The following is a 26,400-nucleotide window of genomic DNA, read 5'->3' as shown; positions in this document are numbered from 1 at the left end:
ATGTTGATTACGATATAATTCTCTAAATTGATCGGCACCTGTATATCTAAAATAGATGTCAGAATGGTTCATGCGGTAATGATACGATAAGCCATATGCGTAAATGTAGGGGATTATCCGTCGGTCTCAAAATAAGTGCAATCACTGGAGTCGGTTTGGTTTTTAAGAGTGATCCATAAGGAATTCATTCATTTGTTTGACTGATATATATCTAGGAAGGCATCTTAAACCACTTTATGATGATATAGTAATGAGAGCAGACAGAAATATAGATATAAAATATTTGCTAGTAATGAAATGAATGATCAACATCTTGTTCAAACCATCTTACGTCATCAGGTGTATATCATTATAAACACAAGGGTATTTAAGTACGGCTGTGTACGTCATTAGATGAACATAGTCAGCAAATAGTTGCTAACATTACCATTCCATTTGCAATGAGCCAAACAAACAGAGCAGTTAATACCCCTATAAATTAACTGTTATTTCTACAAGCTCATCAAATTATTGCTTTGTTTTCTTCAAAACAAACACCTCTAATGCAAAAGAAAAACCTCGAACGAGTGTTTGCTTGGAATAAATTGCCACAAAGAAGCAGTTATTAGATTTACTCCAGATATTCTTTCTTTTCTTTGTTGCATGTTTTATGAAGTAAACAGAAGTCATTGTTCCTGATTCTAATCATTAGTAAACATTGATTTCCAGTTTTTCTTTGGGTAATGATGCTATTTGGCATTTAGGAAACCTGTGAAAAACTTTATTGCATGAAATCTTTAGGATTTATCTTGCCAGAAGACATATTTAAGAGAATATGGGCTTAGCCATATAATTAGATAATAATCTTAACAACCAAGATACAAAACGAACTCAACGGTTATGAACAGTAAAATGCTTGTAATTCTAGGGGGTTCTCAGTTTTTGCATTAAAGACCTGAAATGTAAATGATCCTTAGACACTTTAAATTTGTGGAAGAGTAGATATGAAATTTTGCTAACCAATCAACATTCTTACCCTTGCATTGTAGACGAAGCTGTAGTTTTAAAATGACCAAAATATTGCATTGATGAAAGATTAAGGGATATAACATTATGCCATTTTCTTCAGGATTTTTTTTTTTTTTTTTTTTACTAGAATCAGGTTAAACTCATTTTCTGGTGAATTTTGAAATGACATAAATAGATTCATTTTCATTTAGAAATATGACAAAGATTTTAAAGTGTTAATTGTTAATTTCTCCATTGTTGTTTTTGTCAGATGAATGAAAATGTTTCCTGATCATTACAATGTTGTAGCCCTCTAATGCCAATGGTGTAAATATAAAAGGGAAAAACCCATCATAATTGGTTTGGTGCCATGTCCCTTTAAAGCCTATTCCTTTTCTTGAGAGGATGTTACAGTACGATTTAGCTTCTCCTAAATCAAAGTCTTACTCTTCTGCTTGCTTCTTTTTGAAGGCTTAGATATATTCATAATATCAGGAACCAGAGAGAAAAGATGAAGCCCAAAAAATTGGAACAAATAGGTCTACAATTATATGTGTACATAACCCAGATTACAGGAATATTGTGACTTCTTGTCCCATTTTAAACCAGTATTATTATAGAGGAAAAACTACATTCTTTATCCAGATCCACAATGGTTCATATATCCCAATGTTGTCTTAACCTAGTTTTTCTTTGATTTGATATATTTTGAAATATGTGTCCAATTTACCATGAATGATTTTTAAATGGACTGGCATAGTTCTCAATTATCTGGCAAAATATTGAGATATCAAAAGTCATACTTTAATACTGTTGAGAGTCTGAAAGTGTCTGTTATATCATAACATACAATACCTCTAATGAAAATAAAAATATATCAGGCTTGAATTACATTCTAAAGCAAACACAATTTCTGGTCAAAAGGTGTTACTCTCATGTCACAAAATGCTCTACCCCAAACATAATGTTGACAATGTTATTGTGGTTTTTTTTATTGTCCATATGCTGTTTATGTTTTGTTTCCATATGTAAATCAGATATCTATTACATCCTAATCTAAACATTAGACAGCAAGTTCCGACTCCAATTCTCTTTCAACACTTTCAGAATATTATTTGTTAAATACATTTTATTGATAGACACTTTCAATGCTTCCATTTTAGAGAAATTTTTGTGTAGTCTACAGGAGAAATAAGAGAGGCATGGGTTGAAGTTTAACATTTGGTTTACTTTTCTTCCCAGAGATGATATTTGCATATTGAGACCTCAGTTTTTGTGCCATCTGAATGACTAGATCAATATTATCATACAACTATTACCATATTTGTCTGATAAAAAAGGTAAAAAGTTTCTGCTGTAGAGAGAAATGATGAGCATGGTATATTTTTATATTCCAACAATTCACCTCAGAGAAAATATATAAAGTTATGCAGACAGCATTATTCCTCATCACTGACAAACCTGGGATTGAATCCATGACTTGCTTAGACACAAGGTCTTGTGATCTACAGACAATGCATTGAACCACTCAGGTACCCAATCACATTCTGATATGGAGTAGTACTGAAACATGGATGAAGATAATTCTTCCAGTTCTAATGCATTCTTCAGCTGTGTTTATTGGAAATAGATCCTGTGTAAAAAAAAAAAAAAGCTTTTAAAAATCTGTTTATCGAGTTCCAACCCCCACCATTTGTAAAAATATATTTTGATATTAAACACCAGTACTGGATATGCTAAATGTGTGCTCAGCAAGTACATGTGTAGCCATTATTTATAGAATTATAATGGATATCATTGAACAGACGGTCCGTAATTGTTTTTGTATAGAAAATGGCAAAAAGATATTCAGTTCAAAACAACAAATTGAAGAAAGTTTGATAAAGAAATGATTGTTTGAGATAAGTGGACCTTCCACAATATTTAAAGCAGGTGATGATATTGTTTCCAGTAGCTGAGGAGAAGGAACAGACAAAATCGACCATTTGACATATTTCATGACGCAGACATACTTTCAAATAGTAAACAATGTGTTTTAATATACCCTGTACTTTACTACAATTTCTTAACATTATCCTTCTCAAATTCAAGTTCAAAATCCCTGGACACTTGTTCGTTTATTTAAAATGCTGAAATGATTGTGTTGTTGGCGTTGCGAAGCCAACCACACTGATTGCAGCGTCCACAAAGAAGAAAGAGTCCAGAGAGATTGTTCTCAATATCAAAGTTTACAAAACCGAGAATTTTGTTATTTGGGTTAAAGTATTCGTAGCTGTCAAGATATAATGTTTTTGGCAACAAATATATTTTTCTCAGTAGTTTGAATGTATTTTCCAATCAGTAGTTTTGTAATAAGTCTCATGACTGTCAAAGGAATATATCGGTAACTATGAAACACTCATAAGATGATTAGTTGATTACACATTAGGAGAAGAAAATAATTTGAATGAGATTTAAATTGATGGGTCATTAAACTAACAACTATCGTTAACTTAAATCTCCTTTTTACAACTATTAATGGGTGTTAAAAAAATTAACATTACAGTGGTTAATTGATCGTTATTCATCGCTAGAATGTGAAAGCAAGTAAAAATATGAAAGGTGTTCAAGAGCTGTGCTGAAACTAAAATAGACCGACAATCAACATTCCTGTAGGTAATAACATTTACACCAGCCCAACATGTGAAATAACTATCAGATCATCCAACACTTTAATCGTGAATACAATTTATCTATAAAAAATACCAAACTCAAATAGCTGACTATTAGTTTTAGTTTTATCTGTGAGTTAGAACAATTCCTTATTATTAAAGAGGCATTATGTGAGAACTGAACTTGCCTATTGTCGTTGTGTTTCTGGCTTAAAATGTTATATATATTAATATTTAGACATTTATTCACATTTCAAGCCCATAATCAAAGCTCTAGAACATTACCATAATTGAGTGGCTTAGATATTGAGTGGATTAGACAATGCCCACCATATTGTGCATGTATAAGAGAGGAAAATAGGGTTTAATGTCCACTTAAAACAAATTAGGTCATTTCATGGACTAATGTTTGCTTCAATTTTATTTCTGTAATTCGCTTGGCATAGAGGAAACTGGAAAACCTAGAGAAGGGACGCAAGGTTGGACAGGCTGACCCTACTCCTTGTGGCATACAAGCTGGGAAATGAACTATAGAAATGCTGCTGTTTAGGCAAAATTTTTCTCTCAACACAGTTCATGGTGTATGCCTGTCTTCATTTTTTGACTTGTTTGTATAATATTGATAAATATGATTAAAATGAGCCTCTTAGTGTATGCAAAAAAGATTCTACATTTTCCAGCTGGAGATAAATTAGAACAATATTTTGCACTATATTTTTTTTTTGTACAAATGACATAGTTTAATATAAATCTGTGAAAGTTAATGATGTGAAGAGATGGATGTTGCTTTTGGCAGAAACTGTGCAGAACTGATAACCCAATGATATTATATTACATTTTATTTAGATAGTCCATAGATAATCTGAATTTGCATAGCTTCTTTCTGGCAACAACCTTCCTTTATTAATAGACAAACACGTATTGTGGCATTAAGTTTTAGTGTCTGATTGTAAATGATAGTTGAAAAAAAAAGCTCAGTATAAAATAATTAGATATCTGACGGACAGTTGTCTCAACTAGAGAATATGATGCTGGGTTGCTTATTTTATGTGCATCTTGCTCTTCCTAGAACACCTCATAACCCTTGTTATTTAAATGGGATGTTAATGTATCATGTTTAATACTTGACCCTTTGTACCAATACAGACAATATAATTATTCATTAAGATCATGTTGTTTGAATGCCTTCTTAAAAGAAAATATGTCAAGTAAGTCAATTTAAATACACACAAAAACTCTCCTAAACATACATATAATTAGAACTATTGAAATTATTATCTAATATATTCTGTATCTTGAACATATGAACACTAAACTAAATTTTCAAGCTTTGATAGAAGGAAAACTGTGGCAAATAAAACTGATGTCATGATAAAGTTAATGAGTTCTCAGTTTATGACAGTAATCTTATTTGATTAAATCGAGACGTCACTGCCTCTGTTAGGGAAATTTCTGCATTCATCTTTCATTTATTAGTAATGTTTTTCATCTAAAGCTTGTAAAAGATAGTGGTTCTCCTTGATTTAAGTGTTGTACACTGCTCTTTTGTCATAGCTCCATCTTTGTGTTCAAATTTTGTTTTGGCCTTTAAACAATTACAGGAATTCTTGCTGCTATCTTGATGTTTTCAGCACTTCTTTTGGTAAAATTAGAACCCTTCATTTGTTATGACTAGACAAGTAGAGTCTTTTGGTGAAGTAGACCATAATATTTCAACAAAAATATCAATTGTAATGCAAGGAATGTTTCAAGTGCTTTTATCTTATTTATTTCCTTAAATCCTAGTGTTCTGTTTAAAAATTTTATTAAAATCCATGTTGTTCTTTCCTTGTATATGTACAGATGTACCAGTAGACTTGATTACATTTATTTTGGGACCACAATAATTTGAGTGTCTGTAAATCTTATTAGCATTTTGCTTTGAGTTTGTGTCTTATTTTGCACACAAACTAATTTGTAGAGAGAGGGAGGGGGGTCTAATGCGTGTGCATTACATCATAAGGTCTGCCATGAGTCAAGTTGTGTGGTTTAGATTACCACCTTCTATGTGACAAAGAGCAGGGTCGACTGTCCAACCCGTGGGTTTTCTCCAGGTCCTTCAGTTTCCCTTCACTGCTAAAGACCCCTTACAGAAATCAATTATTGAAATAAAATTGAACCATATGTTAGCCTGAAATGACATAGTTTGTGTTTTGTGAATGTTAAATCCCATCTCACTCTCTCACTCTCCCTCTCCAAAGGACTAGTGCCTCTTGAATTTTCAATATGTATCAATTCTTACCAGCAAGTGGTTCGCAACCGAATGCTATAGCTTGCAACCAATATCTTCATATCATGTAACTGATTTTGTAACAATCCCGGCAAGTAAACTAAATTGAGTCTGGCGCCAGTAAATGTAAGGCATATTGTTAGCCAATAAGTTACACTTACTTTGTTGCAGTGCAAAACTCCAGACAATTAAGTCAGCTTGCTCAAAGGCAGGAATTAACAAAAGCAATCTGATATTTGCAGGTGGAATTGGTTGTTGAAAATAATTCTGACAGCAATTGTCTTGGTTTATTTATGATCTATTATTCCTTAGGGAATGTGAATGAAAACCCAAAACTTATTTAGATGGCAGGTACTTGCCATAGTCTAACTAAATCCACTTTTCTGTGAAACGGATTACCTTTGAAATTAAGTGTTGATATTGGTTTGGCATATTTCAGTACGGTAACCAAATGTCTGGAGACTTTATTAAAAATTCCAAATACTGGGTACTCGATATCATGTTTACGTAATTTCACATTTTTTAGTTCTACATCTAAAGAACACAGTGCCCCAAAGACATTAGTTTGGCATGTCAAACCCCAAATAACCAAGCACAAGTTGTATAAGCTTTAGGGTGAAATTGGGACTTTTTCGACTAATGGAAGCGTTTATGTGTTAAATAAACATGAGATTTGAGTTGTTATTTGTTCACACCCCAATTATAGACATTCTCTGATCCAATGTATTTGAATTAAAATTGTACTTTTCTTTGGAAAAGTTCTAGTGTTTGTGATCTGTTACATCAATTAACAGTCAGTTGTCAAAGATTTTCGTCAGAATATTTGCCAGCATGTGTAGCTAATGTTTAGAACATTGACTGATTTACCGAAACAATGAATATGATATGAAATTAGGTTTAACTTTTCTGCTTTAAAAAAGCTAAGGAGTAAGGGCATACACCATGCAGTGTGTTACGAAGGAAAGTTTGCCCAGACAGCAGGATTTTCACCTACTATTTGTTAATTTCCAACTACTCAGTATTCTTCTGAGTGTATACCAATGTATACATGGGACATCTGGCTTTCATCCAATGCAAATGGTATGACACTGTTCCTTGCCAGACCCTGCACCACGGACTAAGGGAAACAAGTTTGGGAGATCCTGAAGAACTTTCTCAGCCACATGAACAAAGAGTATGTCCTTCATAAAGATGAAAAAAAAAAAAATAATCTGATTTCCAGCAGTAAACAAGTTCACAAAATGATAGACTTTGAACTCATATTTAAATGACATGAACTATTGCTGGTACACAAAACTTACACCGGTTTTATTAACAAGAAAGGACATAATAGTACATGTTTGTATTTATCTTAGAAAAGACTAAAAGATCTAAGAAACGTAACATGTAATGAAAAATTCCGGGAATACACAAGGGTCAGTTTGTCTTTGTGACCTGTCCACACAATATGTCAATGTCAAATATCAACCACCGACCAGTAGTGGGCTACTCACAACCAAAATATTGTCATTTATTGTGTTAAATTTTAGACACTCGCATGATTCTGATGCCAGTCAACACTTCCCTATATATGTATAACATTTTTTCCTGTTATGCTGCACATTTTATTCTCCTTCTCTTGTTACAGTTTCATTACTTGAATCAGCTTTTCATGACCGTAACTTTATGAAGTTGGCTGGAAACCACAGGGTTGCTCTAGATGAGTGGAACTTGTTTATGTGATTTTGGGGTATTTTATCATAAAAATTAAGAAAAATTGACTTTTCAATTAACCATAGGAACTTTGATGCAGTCCTGCATTATGATAAGAGCAATCTAAAAGAGAAGGTAATAGTTATAAGTTCAAATCAATTGAGCATAGCGGAAATATTGAAATCTAAGGAAGTTAACGTGAAGTCTGTAGACTTGTGTAACTTGTGACAAGTGGTATTCAAATTACAGGTGGTTTTAATATACGAGTCAATGTTATGTCTGTATTCTTATGCTAGTTTTAAGTACAAGCTGAAGTGATCTTTATAAGTAGCTGCTTGGTCTAAACATTAGCAGAATGAATATCATATACATTAACCGCAAATTACAAGATGTTCTTTCACATCGTAAGTTTATGTACTCTGAATATCTCTTTCAACTCAAGACTGCTATACACCTTATTATTAGTGCTTTGGAAATACTCACCCTTTTGGGAGGGGCTGGGGTTTTTCAAATTAGTTTATATTAGAGACAAATTTGCCAATCCATTTATGAGTTGTAGACCTTTTAAGATTCTTATATAAAATGTTTTCCTCGCCGCAGGCCAGTGCTAGTATTTTTAATACTTTTTTGATGAAAATAATTATGCTTCTTTAAGTTTTACTGATTGAAGATGTGAAAATTGGACCAGGTAGCACCAGAATTAATAGTATCAATTTAAATCAACCAATAATATTCTTTTAGAACTTTAGTAGTTTTTCTTTCAATTGCTAAAAGTTTATAATATTTTTAAATGAAATCTTGCCAAGATCAGAAATAGCTGATTCATCATTTTTGTATCTGGAACTAATGTTTTATTTAAACTACTGGTATTTTGCAATTGTAAATTTAAAGTGCAGAATTTATGACTATTTTGTTTAAAATAGCATGGCCTAATATAAAACAGAAATTGTATTCTTTTAGACACATGCATTTTAAGAATATCACTTGTACTATTACAATATTTTAGTTGACAGGGTTTGTACAAGAGGTACAATATGCTTGCTCTTTCAAGAACACCTGATACCACTTCACCATTTATTTGGGAAGTGTATGTAGCTGTATATGTATTGTATACTATTGTATTAAATGACAACCAGCAAGAAATAGAATGTATGTTGTATTAATAGCATTGCTTGTAAGGGTTGTCTAAGAGTAGAATTAATCTGCAAACAGCTCAACGTAGAATCAGAAATAATGACTGTAACAGACCTATATCTTCACTGAAGGTGGTTGTAATAGAAACCCTCTCTCTATCTAAGATCAGTTGTATTTATCTTTCTAAAACTCCATGCTATGTTACCATACATGATGCACCCAAATATATATGTAGGTTTTAAAAACTGTTGAATTTCACAAATATGGAGTACTGGTTATGTTTAGAAAATATGATGGTTCTGTTATTTTTACTGGATTTTAATTCAATGGTACAATACAGTTTCAATGTAAATCTAAGAACAGGGGTATGTTCCTCATCCTATGCTTTTTATACTAATTGGTATTGAACTGTATGATTGAAATACAAAATTTTGGCAGCTTTGTATACCTCCATACCTTCTTTATAGAGGTCATTTCTTTGCTGCATCACACCGGTACCTATTGACTTTGGATAGACTGGAATAAAGAGAAAAAGTTTCTAATTCAAGGGCTCAAGGATTCGACACACAGCACACGTGAGGATCGAACATACAATTGTCCAGTTACATATCTTCTTTGTTTTTCTCCCTGCTTTAGTAAGAGTTGGCATATAATGAAATACAGCGATGAAATGTCTTATTCAAGGCCACAAGGATTTGACACACAATAAATGGTGTGTTTACAGATCTTGCTTGCTAACCATTGTTGTTTTCCTCCATGTTGTAATAAAATTTAGTATATACTACATCATGCATGACACTTGTCAATAAATTTAGTTAAACGGAATGACAATTCATTCAATTGTATAACATTGCTTCAGAGCTGCCAAACATACTGGAAATCACTTCACTGTTAAAGGTACAGATGTAGCCATGTATTCAATGTTAATACTACTGCAGCCTGATCTTTATTTATCTTCAATCCCTTGTATATATCAAATTATCGTAATTGTCAACAAATAGATAAAGAAACCACATGATACTCCCTAAAATAAATTCAACTCTTCAAGGTTATCTGGTAACTAAGGTCACACAGAGTTAGCTCCCATGGGGAGATATGCTGTCTTTGTAGTGGGACAAATATCTCAATCATGCTAAAGAGATAATAGTGATTTGTTTCCATATATTTGTCACAAAATGTCTACTGTTGATAAACAATTATGGCAATATATCCACTAATCACTTATATCGCAGTAGGTCGTGTTTCTTGCTCTGATAAAACGCGGTTATTATTTACGATAATCACTTGTGAACAATTTCAAAGAATCATATATGGTAGAGAGAGAGATGAGGTTTGATGTCCCCTCAACACAAACTAAGTGTACAATTTTATTTCAATAATTCGCTTATGTGTATGGGTCTTAGCAGTGGGAGGCAACCCTACTCCTTATCATGTAGATGCTTGGGATCGAAACCATGCTACTTGACTCAGTGACACTCATTATGATCTAAAGTGCATGCATTAGACCACTCGATCACCCATAATCATATCCATGTATCTTATGACATATATTATTAAAATATCAAATATGTGTGTGGAAAAGTGATTTTAGGGATTACTCTTTAAATATGCGTTAATTGGTTTAATTATTTACATGTACGGTCTATTGTTTTTTAGAATTTTTATAAAACAAAATTTGTCTTTTCAGAGAGGAATGATCCAAGTAGATGGAGAAAAGTTTTTCATCGGACCAATGAAAAGGAAGCCATCTTTAGCTAGTGATAATAAATATAATATAGACAATATTTTAAATCTCCAACATATCATTTATAAATTTCCTGATCAAAATCATACACATACCTCTTATTGTCATTTAAAAGGTGGGTCAAAATTTGGTTTACATTTTATTGATATTGATGCTAAAGCAGGGATGCTGTTTCAGCCAGATATACTGGACATGTCCTATGTGGATTATTAACCATCCTACCGGATATATGCCCAATCAGACATCAAGATTGGTGAATCATATTTAACATTCATAAAAAATATGAATAGACTGGATTAATTATGTCATTAAGTGATTAACCTCAATGTGTCCATCTTATTTCCATCTATCTGATTGGGCGTAAGATTACCAAACAGACTACCAAGAAAATTACTGGATGACCCATCTAAAGTTAAGAATACCCCTGATCACTTTGATCATATATCAAAAAGTGAATAGTTCACATCACACTTTTAGTGCCTTGAATAATAACATAGATTTTGAATATACCAACAGTTCCTGAGTCTTAAACTTACTTCTATTTAGGGCTCTGAGTAGGAAGAATCCATTTTGTTTTCTGTGTCTCTTATAATTTCCCGATCGTGCAAGTCATCATCATCAGTTTAGATATTTCTGCCAGTATTGACCAAAACTGAGTGACTTATACATCGACTGTGTTTGTATCTACGTCTACGTGCAAACTAAATAATGATATACTATGCATTATTCTTGTATTTGTTTTCTTTTATTTCAGAAAATTTTAAACATCAAAGATTAAAGCGATATGTGCAAGATTTTCATAGTGTGAGTGATCATATTAATTCCATAGTACATTCTCGTCATAAGAGATCAGACTCTTTAAAGAGATTTGTTGAAACTTTAGTTGTAGCTGATAAATCTATGAAGGATTACCATGGAGATGATTTACAACATTATGTGTTAACATTGATGGCCATGGTAGGTATTGTTTGTTTTTCTACAGTTTTTGTGTGCGGTCTTCTGATGTGACTTTTCAGTAAAATGTGACCAGTATCTATGACACGTGGCCAAACTCATCACACATCCCGTATTTAGCTTCTGAATTTTCTGGGTACATTGGATAATCTGCATTGGATAACAGAATAATCTGCAAAGCTTTTAAAATTGTCATTCTTTGCAAAATGTTCAAGACGTTAAAAGCTAGAGGTATCATTTCTAGTTGACTAGAGCAGAGGTGTGCAGAAGTCTGATGATGACCAGGGCGACCTCATTGATAGTAAGCCCCCAAGACTTGAGTATACACCACAGTACTGAGAGATGTGAGAAACAAAGACATTTTCAATATGTAAAAACAGATCATATAAACTTTTCATTCAAATTGAGAGAGAGAGAGAGAGAGAGAGAGAGAGAGAGAGACTTGACACAAACTAGGTCAATTCGGGACTAACATATGGTTTAATTTTATTTCAATAATTCGCTTGCGCATAGGGGTCTTTAGCAGTGGGAGGAAACTGGAGAAAACCCACGAGGTAAAATTAGGTTGGACACCTTGTCCAACAATGTTAATTGCAATAATATTAGATTGTAAAAAAATGATTTTAATTTCACTCTTTGATTGGGTGCCCCCTCTACACCCCACCCCCCTCTACACGTCACTGAACTATAGTTGCATATATCAGAAAAACAATATAACAGTAAGGTTATACAGCACTCTGCATGTTTCTCTATTACTATATCTTTTCATGAAGGCAGTTGTTTCTAATTTGAGTAGTTAGCAAAAACTAATGTGCAGCTGACATGTAAAGGCGAGAAACATATTGCTGAAATATTGTCAGACATATTGATATAGATGGGAGCGTGTAGAAAAAAAGATGTAGGGGTGTCGTATTGTAATTTACACATGCCATAACCTTATCATATTGTTCACTTTGTTTATCAAAGTACATCCGTCTGAACAATTCATCGCAGCCGTCACATGGAAAAAATGAACAACAAAGACATCCAACAGGCAAAAAATTGAATAAACATTTCTACCATTTCTATTCCGTCTGCTCAAAAAATGCAGAAGAACATGGGGAAGTGTTGTAAACAATACACTTGTTGTCAGAATGATATCAACATCTTTTGACCTTTTTGTCCACATTTTTCGCTGTTGTGTTGATCTATGTTCATAGATTGCTAATCGCGGACAAAAGTTGTATTTCTTGAAAATAGTTGTATCCCTAAAATGGAATAAAATGAAATAAATTTGAGAATCATGGCCGTTTTATTAGCTAGGTAATCAGAAGAAAACTCACACTGTTTATGCTGATATCGTTGAATTACATAACAAAACTCTTTGCCAAGCCCAAAGAAGAGGATCTAATGTTTCTTTAATAAACTGGAGTTCACCATGTTTGTTTTCTTATTGCATGAACTGGGGAGAATTTTGTATTTATGTTTAAAATTCACATTACATTTGGGTGGCCGATGGATAATTTTCATTTTCTATATCAACTCTTAAAGGTCAAAGATTAGTTCAGGTACATTATACTTATATCTATTACTGTATTTGCGAGAAAAAAAGCTTTAGTGGACAAATTCTTTTCATAAGACTAATTACTTCATTCAAGTTCAATGCATTAACATTGAAGGAAAATTAAATTCTTGAGTCCTCATGAGTTTGGGAAATAAGGAATGGATTCATTTGTTCGTGGGAGACAGTGCTGGATTTAGGCATGAGCTAAAAAAAGCAACAACTTAGGTTTACAAAACAATTATTCTTGTTCTCAGACAAATTTGATGCTGGAGGACATTTTTTGTTTTGAGTTTAGTCAAAATCTGGGTATTTTTTTCATTTTTATTATATATTTGATATTTATTTAACTCGTAATAAAAAAAAAGCCCAAAATAGATAAGATTTTGAAATAACGGCTAAATAATTCTGTGACTTCATCTAGATTAACTCCTGGGAAAATGTTTTCAGTTCCGCCAGTTTTTCTTTTGGCGACCATTATGTGGTCTGATGTTCAGTTCCACTTTTAAAGAAATGTATTATCAAGTTACTTGCCCTGAATGTGCAGAAATTATTAACTTGGTTTATATTTTTATATTTATAAAGATAAAAGCGTGTGACACTGCCCATTTTGGATGATGCAGCGTTACCTGAGAACCAGAATATTTTTTTGGTGTGGCCTTAGTGCTTGATAATCATGTTAGGACCTCAAAAAATTTAAAATATTTGGAGGAGAGGGGGCTTTTAAAATTTCTTGTGGCTTTCAACGTGTAATGTAGTGTTTAAAATGGTTTGTGTAGAAAATCGTCATATGTAGTTTTCAAATGGCTTTATATGTTGTGATACACACCTTTGTGTAACTTTTTTAACAAGGAGCTTCTGAGCTTGAGATAACTTAGCCCTCATCAAGTCCTGAATTAGGAGAGCAAGAGAGATGGTTGGAGTCAAGGTCACTAACCAGGAGGCCTGGGGTTGGATCCCAGTATTGGCTGGATTTTCAGATGGTTTCCCCTTGTCAGTGGTGCAGGACAGAGGGCCTGGCAAAATTTCCCTCATAGCACACTGTATGTTGTATGCACGTCTTCATTAGCCAAATGGTGCTCAAAAGTAGGAGTTAAACCCCATTTCATTCATTGTATATAGAGAGATTTTGTCCTAAAACTTGCAAGGCCAGAATAATTTGTTCATATGGATAGTAGTGCGTATCCAGAGATGTAGTTTGTGACATTTATAGCAACTACAGTGCAGAAGAGTTGACCAATTAAATGTACAAAGTTATACAACAGGCGTGGATCCAGGTGGACCTGCTCAGCTCAGCTACATAATTTTTTTGGTAAAACAACCTTTTTTTATGAGAAAAGTGTCATAATTGTGCTTTATCCTTTATCATCAGATGGTGCGACAGGATGGGCACTCAAAGCGCGAGATAATGATATAGACATATGTGATATCACAATTAATGCTTTGCATCAATGAAATTGAATCTCAGTGTCATCAAATTAATTCATAATGAAAATTGACGTCAAACAGGATGTTGGATTTCTCTATTTAAAAAGATCAATGTGTATTATGTATATATGCCAAAATGACGATAGAGACCATATATTTCTCAAAAAATTTCAAGCCGAGGGGGGGGGGGGATACATTTTCTCAGGAACCTGGCACCTGGCAAACCCCCTCCTGCAAAAATTGCTGGATCTGCCCCTGTACAACCTAGCAAATATAGTGTAATTTTGGAAAGTTGAAAGATAATAATAGCCCGTTCAGGTGCTTAAGTTGAACTGGTTTAAAAACCCCGGGGATCGTTAAACCAGTTTAACTTAAGCGTCTGAACGCAAATGTGGGGCAAATAAACCAGTTTAAAAACCCCTGCTCGCAACCTGTCTTCGAGAAGGCTTTTTATTTTAAACTGGTTCATCTTAGCCATCTGAACGGGTTGGCTTAAAAACCCCAGCTCCAGCTTGCTTCGAGCATGTGCAGTACGCAGTTAGTTACATTCCTGTGAAAATATTGGGGTCAGACAGTGCCAATGTTATCGAAAGCGTGCGAGAACCGAATAAAGAATATGAAGCTACCCATGCGTAGTTAACTCTAACCTCCGACCAAAGAGGTCAGAATAGTTGAACGCAACACGATGCTGTCTTAAAAACCCCAGCGATTATGAACTGGTTTAAAAATAAGCGTCTGAACGGGCTATTAGATAGAAATCTTTGCACTTTTGAGGCCAAATTATAAGATAAAAAATTTCAATGTGATGAAATAAAATTATAAACACATTGCTGGTCTGGTTTCAGTTTGAGATCTCCATAATGTTGTTGCAGAAACGTGTATTAAAAATTGATAAACTTGGCTGCTGAGATAGCTACAGTTCATCTGATACATGCAAATAAGAATTTCCATGCAATTTTGTTGAATTAAGGTTGACATGAAGTAATGCTGAATTCTAAAACGATGAAAGATAGTTTCTCATTAGCTTGCATACCTCACATGGCAACCGGCCAATTCCATGCACTTTTGCACCTGATATGATATGTCAATTTCTATAAGAGTTAAATTATCATGTCTGACAGTTTCATATTATTTTGGTTGGCTGTGAAAAACTTTCAGTATTTCTTCATCATACAGACTTCTGGTGAATAGAATCTTTAATCTTGGCAGTGGTTGGTCTGTTTTTGTCTGTGGATGATGAGAATCAGAAATTCTGCTTTCAAGACAAATTTTGATACAGATAACTTGGTATAAACAGAAATCTTGTATATGTGGGTAACAGAGATGTTTCAAAATTCTTTGACCATGGTCAGATTAAAGATGCATTATGGGAGATTAGATAAAGAGCTGGCAGTTCTCACTATAATAGTTAAAAACTAGATAATGTAAAGGGAATTTGCTGAAAATTTCAGTCAAATTGATCCACTCTGAACCAAGATTTTAGCGATTGAATTTTCAGCCTAGTCTTGATCATCATTAATAAAGTCAGTACGATAAAAACATAGCCTTGATTTACCATTTCATGATTAAATCATGAATGGAAGTCGATCAGCAAATCGGAACCTAATCCAATAAACAACATTGTTGGCTAGCGATGACATTGAGAGTTGATTAATTAATGTCTAATTAATAATTTAGATAACGTTTCAGGCCTAAAGAAAGAGGGGGGGTTGGATGGCTGAATGGTTAGCATGTGCGCGCTGTATCATAAAGCCTGTCATTGAGTCATCTGGCGTGGTTTCAAATCCCCGGTTGTACGTGACAAGGAGTAGGGTCGCCTGTCCAACCTCGTGATTTTTCTCCGGGTCCCCCAGTTTCCTCCCACTGCTAAAGACCCCTATGCGCAAGCGAATTATTAAAATAAAATTAAACCATATGTTAGTCCCGAAATGACCTAGTTTGTGTCGAGTGGACGTTAAACCCCATTTCTCTCTCTCTCCCTAAAGAAAGACCTGCAATTGGCAGATTTACGTCTTGCATAATGTTTGTTTAATTGATTTGACCTAATGCAAATATATTCAAATTATATTTCCCCTCACACGGAAGACCATCAGATGATAGTCATTTGGTTGCACTGCATTTTGAGCACTGCTTTCTGAAAAAACAATGCTAATAAATCGTGTTAACTTTAACATCTGTGCATGCATCAAGTAAATTAAAATCTAAAGCCCTAGCTTGAGTCTACTTCAGGATCAGTAATTCAATATCTATAGTTCCCCTAATGACCTAGGAAAGGGAATGAAATTATATGGGGTTTAATGTTCTACTGCTCTGCTCCATCGGAGGTACTTCTGTTAATTTGCTTTGGGTGAAAAGTGGAATCTTGTTGGGAAGGTTCAGGTAGTAATTCAATGTGAAAGCAATGATTCATTTAACCAGGTCAGAACATGTGCTGCTTCTCATGAGATATTGCTGACTAGAAAAGGATGACAATAGAATTTTATGTGCAGATTTACTGGGTCCAACACCACCAATCAAACTGATCCATTTAATCTGTGTTCACAAATTCTCAACGTTAATGCCAAACGTTGATTCATGGTGGCTCAGTGAGCAATGTGCTGGCATACTAACCGGGAGGTTAAGGTTTTTCTTCTGATGTTGACCGAGAAAATTCCTCGTGATTTCAGGTTGGGTTCCCCCATTTCAGGGGAGGCCTGGCAAGGAACGTCTGTTTGATCAGATGGGACCAAAAACCCATGTACACATTGGCGTGCATGTAAAAGAACCCTTCAATTCAAAGGGTAGGCTGTAGTTTTACTATTTAGGCAAAATTTCTCCTCCGAACCTATTTGATACAGGTAATTTGCTCTGGCAAACATTTCCATACCTTGTTAATTAATTTTTGTAGTCCTAAGAAGAAGGGAAAGAGAGTATTCAATGTGTCTGTTTGAGAAAATAATAGTTTGTTAATGAAACTCTTTGCAAAAAGTGTGGTACCTGTATATGTAGTTTGTACTAGATAAGCTATTCACATAACATACGGTTGTATAGAAAGAGCATCGGGTTTGGCTGTTTGATTATCTGCCAATTCAAGTGCTGTATTAATGTCTGGCTTATGTCTTGTAGGAGGGGTAGAGAGTCTGCAGATTGATATATTTGTGGCTAATTTCTATTGAGTTATATCGTTTGTTCATGGGACTAGATTAGGGTAACCTGTTACAGTAGATTTTTACAAATATCTGCATGCCTTTCTTTAGAAAGTAACTTGAGTGAAGCAAAATGTGACATTTGTGGCATATCCAGAATTTCTGCAGGAGAGGGCCAACAAATTTGAAAGTTTCTTAAATTCAGATTTAATTAAATGAAATTAATTTCATGGGATGTAGGAGGATTGTGGTTGTAAATGTGATATAACAAGATTCTGTACTATCTTGTCAGGTTATGTTAATGTCTGTGGGTAGGGGGTGGGTGTTTTGTGATATCTTCAACAGTCAAATTGTTTCTTCATGATATGCTTAGCCTCGTTCATCGAATAACTTCATTACAAATGGTGCTCAAAAGTATTCTGGCATGCGATTTGTGTGCCAATTTTAAAATTTTCATTTTGTCTTGAATATGAGATATCAGAAGCCCATCTTTTCACGGTAAGGTAACAACAGCAATGATGATTTAGATTGATCAATAAGTCTTGTTTGCAATGTCCAAGACTGAAAGATATTGAGTTAAAGACTTGCCTCCTTTAATTTATTACATCAAAAGATCTTCCTACACATAGCATTCCTCACATATCGTATAATCATGACCACGTCTGCACCATACACTAATAGTATTTCGCTTACCTAAAGTTTGTGGTCTGGACCATACAATAGAAATTAAATTTCGTGTTATTTTGACTAAGTGCCAACCGCTAGTTCCAGATGGCAATCTCATAAAAACTAACTGTTTAGAGATGTTCTTGTCTGCTAATGGTGGTGGTTGATATTTGCTCGAGTCAGTGGTTTATTCTGTTTGTTCAGGTTTCTATCAATGCTTAAAGATACATTGAAACAAGAAATGCTATTTGTTTCTTGTACCTGCAATGGCTTCAGTTCACCATTTCATGGTTCCCAACTCTTCAGTGAGATAAGGTTTAGTCACCTTTTTCGAAAGTTTGTTCTCCAGTTGTCAATCGTAAAGACTGCTTAAGAGTTATGTCCCTTTATTTTTGGTAAAAATGTCTGATAAGAAAATTTTTGAAATCCCATCACTGATTAGGATCCAAAAGATTTTTCGGGGAAATTTCGTCCGGACAGTAATACTACAGCCTACTCTTATTTCAATTTCCACTGTCAAGGTTTCTTTTACATGCATGCCAATGTGTACACGGGAAAACATTTTTTTTTTCCCATCCAAACAACTATAGACACTGTACCACTGACATAGAGAAACCTTGCCGGAAGCAATCTCAGACTCCTGATTAGTGAGAGAGCGTGATACTCACTCCGGCACTTTGGAGATTTTGACACTAGTATTAAATAGATATGTTGTAATGACAAAATGCTGACATGTACACATTTATAACTTTTGCTCATTTTTTGTGTAGGCCTACTATTTTATTATTAATTCATAATTCTGCAATGACTGAATATTTGCATTATTATCGTAAGACAATATGTCACCAACTAATCATTAAATATGTGAATAATGCATTAAACACAGTGGTAATTGAATATAAAGTTATGTACATAAATTGATAAAATTGTATGTGCATGAAATGATTTCATTCAATCAGTAGTTTTTGATAATGTTATGTTGAATGCTGTGCATATTATTCTGACATCAAAGAATAAAATGAATAATATTAAGATGATTAAAGGCATATGGAATATACTCTAAACTTAAACATACATTATGCAAGAGCTAAATATGTCTATTGCAGGTCTGTCTTTAGGCCTGAAATGTTATCTAAATTATTAATTATACATTAATTAACCTATCCAGACCATAATCAACTCTAGATGGCATTGCTAGCCTGCGATCCTTAGTGGATTATGAGCTGATTTACTACATAACTTTCCTTCACAATTTAACAATTAAATGGATAATCGAGACTATGCTGTTTATCATACTGACTTTAGTAATGATGATCAATGCTAGCCAGAAATTTTAACTGCTTAGTTCTCAGTTCATAGTGGATCAATTTGAATGAAATTTTCAGCAAATTGCCTTTACATTGTCTAGTTTTTAACTATTATAGTGAGAACTGCCAACTCGGTATCAAATCTCCCATAATGTATCTTTAAAGAGCAATTGATCTTGCCCAAACCATATTCAATTTTATCCTGTACATCAGAATTCTATCACTGATCATGACCTACCGGGTACTTGCAGCAGTATACTTGGTGCACTTTTCATAAGCTTTCAGTGAACTCCTTCAAAATCACTTTTAAATTGGAGCCAAATTTAAATGGATTGATAGGATGTTCTCAAATAACTAAATTAAACATGTATTCCTTTGAGATTCAATGTTCTAGTTACAATGGATTAAAACTTATATCTAAATTTACAATTTAGAACTTTACAATTATTTTATGGGGATTCCCTTTCTTTTGCAAAATTAAAAATATTGTTATTACTGCTAACTTTCATTTCAAATCATGTAATCCTTTAATGCCTGCTGCGGCCTTATTCGCAAATCTGTAAGCCGATCACTTTCAGTCATAAGAAATAAATAGTTTCAGCTAAAAATAAATTTTGATGTTTGAATAGATGACTGTATTATTCAACGAGAAACACACTATTAACTGTATACTCAAGTTCTGTCAGTGCTCTTTAAAGTTACATTCGCATGGAAGTATTTATTGGGTAGTTATTTCCTATAAAAGTATGACAAAATACTGGATTCTCTGAAAAACATCCATGGAGAGCAAACAAGACAAAATTGTAAGGGTAGCCTTAAAAGGCTGTCTTTTTTCTCTGGTGACATAAGGGCGCTTCTTATGTGTTGATCGAATGGCCAACGGTTGTGAGAACATTGAGAGATAACCTTCCGAAAAAGAAGTTGGCAGACGATAATCCATGAATTTACTTAGGCTTTGCTATTTATGGTAGATGGATTATGACTAATGTCATAAACAACCTTCGAGTGGATACTCCCTCAATCAAGACACATGATAAACAAGGCTGATAAAAATAGATTCTCACTGCATGGGGTAGTTTTCTTCGGATTTGAAGCAAAGTGTTGATAGATAGATTAGTTTGAATATGTTTTTAATCCAAATGTATCATTAAATTACACAGTTTGTTCACGGGAAGGCATCTTTAAATAGGATTATTAATATATACATGATAGATAGTGTTAATTCTTTAATAATTCCTCATTGATACCAATAATAAAAACAAGACAGCCTGGAGTCTTTGTGTCTATAACACGTACATGTTTAGTATAATTGTAATTTGTTCTGCAAGTAGAGTAGAAATTGTATAAGAAGACAAATAAACAAATGCTGAAGTGTTAAATTGATTTATTTATGAAGATAATAACTCTGCTTGATGTATATTATCATGTTTTGTTAGTCTAAGATAAAATCATCACAAAGTGCCAAAAGTTACTGCTGAGTTTGAAACAGGTTCATTTATGATATCCTTTCATGTATACACATTAAAAGTTATAAAAAGGTTATTATACATAACTTACATAAAGTGGTGTATGGAATGGGCTCCAACTTCCATACAGTGGTGTATGGAATGGGTCCCAATTTACATACAGTGGTGTGTGGAATTGATCCCAACCTACATACAGTGGTGTATGGAATGTGCCTTATCCTACACACAGAGGTATATGGAATGGGCTTCAACCTATATACAGTGGTGTATGGAATGGAATGGACCCCAACTTACATTAATATACATTGGTGTATGGAATAGACCCCAACCTACATACATTGGTGTATGGAATAGACCCCTGCAACTTACATATACAGTTGGGTATGGATTGAACACCCACCTACATACAGTGGTGTATGGAATGGACCCCAACTTACATATACAGTTGGGTATGGAATGGATCCCAGCTTACATACAGTGGTGTATGGAATGGACCTTGTCCCCCATTTATTACTGCACCTAATAATTGGTTTAATCAGTCAAAAACAAATATGCCGAAGAATATTCAAATGATACCAAGATATTGTTCACAAAATTGTCTGGTCAAGTGAAGTCCATGCAATGTTTTATATGTATTTGTATTTGTTACATACAAAGTAAATTTGTTACTGAAAAATTATCTTGAGGAAATTTGCTTGTAATATTTTGGAACCTGAGTGAGTTTTTGAATTCGATTAGGGCTCCTGTTAACAGGTAGCTAACTTTTGTCCCCTGCCTGCTTGTCTGTCACACTTTTAGGGACACAATAAGTCTGCTTCTTCAGCTAGAATCTTCAAACTTGGTGTTGGATGTTTATTGGGTGAATGTCTTGATACTGAGTATTTTCTGCTTAGGCTACATATTAATAGATAAACAGTTTGGATCCTGGTTGATTGATGCTTTATAAAAAGATAAATGTACGATTAATTAATATGTGTCATCTGTTTATTTTGGGGCATCAGTCTTACTGTTGGCTTATAATGAAATATTTCTAGCAACAAATAAATGTAAATGAACATTATATTCCATATTCTGTTTTCTCACAGCAGATTTATATTAGCCTAAATGTAGATACATGTAGCTAACTTATAATAATGAAAGATCCTATCAGCAAATATTTTAATTGAATATTATATTCCACACACTATTTGTTCACAAAACTGTGGCTTTTGATGGTTTAGATAGCAGCTACATGCTTATATATACCTGATCATTAAGATATCTATCACCAGTAAAATACATGTAAATAATTAATAATAATTAAATATTTTTGGTAACAGTTTTAATTCAGAATCATTTTAGAACAAAGTTTGCAGCTTATTCTATTTTTACAAGTTTTATGTATTTCTCGTGATAATATATCATCATAAACTCAGATTCTATTCATGTTCTGAGTGTAATCTCGGCCACCAAGTGAGCTGAATACTTCATTTAATTTATAATGTAAATTTCTGTGTTTTTAAGATAAAGGCTTATCGCTTATAGTTCAAGACACTATCCTGGGAGTACATTACTTTTAAAGAGGCAGATTGGCTTATCGTTGAGTTGTTAAATGGAACCCGTAGTCATGTAATGATATCCTGTTGAAATTTAGATGTGTTCATATTTTAAAACTAAACATACAGAAAAGTGTAATCTTATCAAGGTTTTTGGCTCACCTTACCAAAGATCTGTTCAGTTCTACAGGTTGAAATCATAGCAATGCTAAGATGAACCACCTTGTTCTGGTTTATGATGTCTGAGATCCTGAGAAATCCTTGAACACTTTAAGGTCCAATGCACCAGAGCTTATACATTATTCGAATAATAAAAGTCGGATATGAATATGTTAATTTCAGAAATGGATCGAAAAGAAATATCCTATTTATTACTTATTTGTTAAATATTAAAAACAAATATCCTATTGATAATTACTTAATGTTAAATTTTAAAGAAAAATATCCCATTGATAATTACTTAATGTTAAATTTTAAAGAAAAATATCCCATTGATAATTACTGATTGTTAAATATTGCCAGTGAGATATCCATTCACTTGATTTGACAGTTTTTTTTTTATTTATTACTGTGTTTGATGTGTCTTGTACTAAGTTTGACTTCTGGATTTATGTTTGTTTAATTCTGGTACCATTCTCCTGACCTTAATGTTAGGTCAGTTTAGACATTTGTTGATGTTAGAACGTGTTATGAGAGTGCAGAACATGCCACACATTAAAAACCTTCTACTGGGTACTCAAAATGACCATGATGGTTATACCGTACCACATTTTGTATTTAAAATTTTTGTGGTTTTGTGTCTATTATTTGTATTATAATACTAACGTCTATACTAAACAACAGAGTATACAGTGTTAAATTCATTTTTACACTGGTCTCTATACTGACCTTTCATTAGTTATTTCCACAAGCCATACCTATGTTTACACTTTCTTCTATAATCATGAAAATATCAAAGAAGTGCCCTCCTTGAAGTTGTAATATTATGCCAAGTTAATGGTATACGAGCCTGTAACTCACAAAGAAAATATATAAAAAAACATGGTATATGAGGCTATATACTATAGCGATACATATAAACCTTAGGTTAAATCTTGGTATACTGATATTAAATGCCATTCTTAAAAGTCTAGGTTATGTGACAGAAAAAATCCCTGTATACCCGTATACCATGGCCTGCAGACATTATAATCCCTTTGATCAGGGCCTATTAGTTATGATTTGGAGGGCATTTCCTGTAAACGTGAGGACTATTTAACAGCACCATATGCCCCATGTAATCTGTTTGTTTATATTGGAAGGCTGAAGACAAAATTCGGCACAACCACCACCTTGCAATCTGGTATATATCTAGAACAGTGGGTCAGGACAGCATAAACATCTTATACTATTACTATACTCTTCAAGATACATACTTGCTATAGTAACACAGTTTTTATACACTAATTGTATAAGGCCTTTATTGATTTTCTTGTTGAGTTAGTTATTAGTAGTGATAGGTGTTGTTCACCAGCAGTGTATGCTTTGTATGTCACGGTTGATTAGTGGAGTAAGCAATGGCTCACTAACCAGGAGGTCCTTGGTTCGATTCCTGTGTTTTCCTAGCAAGTTCCACAGGATTTTCTAGTCTAGTTTCCCACTTTTCATTGTCTGGTAAGGAAAAGGATCTAGTTATTCAGATGGAATCAAAAATCAAAGACAGAGAAGACCGTATAATTCACATATCAAGATTTAGTTTGTTTACATATATTTGATTTACAAAGCACTTATAGGTCCTTCATTGATTTCTAAACTACCAACCATGGTGGTGAATGTCTTGCTTTGGCAGGGTATGTTTGTACTTTGTAGAACACCAAGTAAATAGATCTGAAAGCAACTGTGCATGTCCAGTGCACTGAATAAATCTGTCTGCTAAGTGAACTTGCCACAAGTCAATATTCTACAGATTGAGTACAAGTGGAAGTGATACAAGGTGTTCTAAACACAGCAAGCATGTGTCCCCCATCTCCACGGCATGCACAAATTTCATCAGGGGTCAGGCACTTGTGCCAAATGTGGCAAAACTGGGGGTGTAGTAAACGGGGTCCTGGAATTTGTTTTGATTTCTAGTGCACTTTAAGGTCCATTTTGTTGATAGCATAACTTGTCAAAAAAAAAGCTATCAACAAAATGGACCTTAAAGTGCACTAGAAATCAAAACAAATTCCAGGACCCCATTTACTACACCCCCAGTTTTGCCAATGTATTATAATTACTGTCCGCACTAGTGAAATAAAATTAATCATAACAATCAAACTTATTGTGTTTCAGGTAACAAGTATATACAAACATCCAACTATAGAAAATTTCATCGACATTGTAGTCGTTAAATTAATTTTATTAGAATCTGAGCAGGTAAGTTTTTATAAACAGTATTTTAATATGACATAATTAAAACTACAGTAATATTTTAAACAGTTTGTATAATTTGAATCAAAGTTTTCCACAGTGGTATAACCTGTTTTTCAACAAGATGGGTAGTTCGATCTGCAAGAGTAATCTCTTACTTTAAGATTTTCAAGTCTTTCAGATGTGGCGTGCCCTTTTTACAGGGGCCTTTGGGGATGCTCAAGCCTTCTAACAGCTCTATCTGTTTACACTACTAGTTTTCTAAAGCCAAAGCGTGAATTGAAGCGCTTGCTTTTGTGAGAGAGAGAGAGAGAGAGAAATGGAGTTTAACGTCCACTCGACACAAACTAGGTCATTTCGGGACTAACACATGGTTTAACTTTATTTCAATAATTCGCTTGCGCATAGGGGTCTTTAGCAGTGGGAGGAAACCGGAGGACCCGAAGAAAACCCACGAGGTTGGACAGGCAACCCTACTCCTTGTCACGTACAACCGGGGATTCAAATCCTCGCCAGTCGACTCAATGACAGACTTTATGATACAGCGCGTGCACGCTAACCATTCAGCCATCCAACCCCCCTGCTTGCTTTTGTACTTTGGTACAACGTTCAATATATAGCTGAATATTGAAAGTTGTTTCTGTTGTATATTGTTTTATATTACTATTATTATTGTTTGTATACAGGTAGGTCCGAGAGTAACAGCCAATGCTGCAACAACATTAAAAGAATTCTGTCGCTGGCAGAGTGCTAGTAACGAACCTCTCGATAGTCCAGGACATCATGACACTGCCATTTTACTTACTAGGTGAGTGACTTCTGCAATTTTTTCCATATGACAGGTCTTGGTTACACATTAGAGAATAAATTGTACATTTACTCCAAATTGAGAACTGGTCCCCCAAAAATCGAAATGATAAATAACAGTAGTCCAACCATAGGATACTTACATTTAAAGGGATGTAACTCTCCTCTCAAAGATCAGATAGCAAACCAAAGGACTGATAATTACGCTACAGGTTCAGAATTTTAGCCTGGATTATGCCAAGATTATATCATTTAATAAACTCTTATTATTTATTTTTTAGAAAAAATATTTGCCGGGCAGAAGGGAAATGTGATACATTAGGTAATTATGTCATATAACACATTGGTTTTTTTTATCCACTATTAGTATTTCTAATAACTACCTTCATGGGTTGTTACTCTTGTAAATGCTCTCATTACCTAGATCTTGTGGTGGGTGGAAAGGTACCAGTACAAATCCAATTCCTATTCTTTCCTATGTGTCCTTGGGTTCTCAAGTATATTGGGTTTGAGTAGTAGATTGTCATTAATTTTTTAACAAAATCACTCTGACTTCTAATGGGTTGGAAGTGGTTGTTTAAACCCCTTTTATATTATTAGCCTGGTATACATATTTCATTTTTCAACAAAGAATTTTTTTTTTTTTAAAGCTAAGTTAAAAATATTGCGTATCCATTGTAAGGTTATACTTACTTATCTTATCCATT

At 33.9% G+C, this 26,400-nt stretch overlaps 1 protein-coding gene across 1 annotated transcript in view; it reads left to right on the top strand.

The window, feature by feature from the left end:
* LOC126827475 (A disintegrin and metalloproteinase with thrombospondin motifs 9) overlaps positions 1–26,400 on the top strand; it is a 106,677-nt gene that overhangs the window by 37,573 nt on the left and 42,704 nt on the right. The window contains exons 3-7 of the mRNA XM_050556832.2: positions 10,421–10,592; positions 11,232–11,434; positions 24,809–24,892; positions 25,573–25,694; positions 25,975–26,015. Of these exons, the coding sequence (XP_050412789.2) occupies positions 10,421–10,592; positions 11,232–11,434; positions 24,809–24,892; positions 25,573–25,694; positions 25,975–26,015 (622 nt within the window). The remainder of the gene's footprint in view (positions 1–10,420; positions 10,593–11,231; positions 11,435–24,808; positions 24,893–25,572; positions 25,695–25,974; positions 26,016–26,400) is intronic.

The sequence above is a fragment of the Patella vulgata genome, chromosome 7 (genome assembly GCF_932274485.2).
Source record: "Patella vulgata chromosome 7, xgPatVulg1.2, whole genome shotgun sequence".
Classification (NCBI taxonomy): domain Eukaryota; kingdom Metazoa; phylum Mollusca; class Gastropoda; family Patellidae; genus Patella; species Patella vulgata.
Note: the sequence above shows the minus strand (reverse complement) of the source record. Positions and strands in the feature narration are given on the sequence as shown.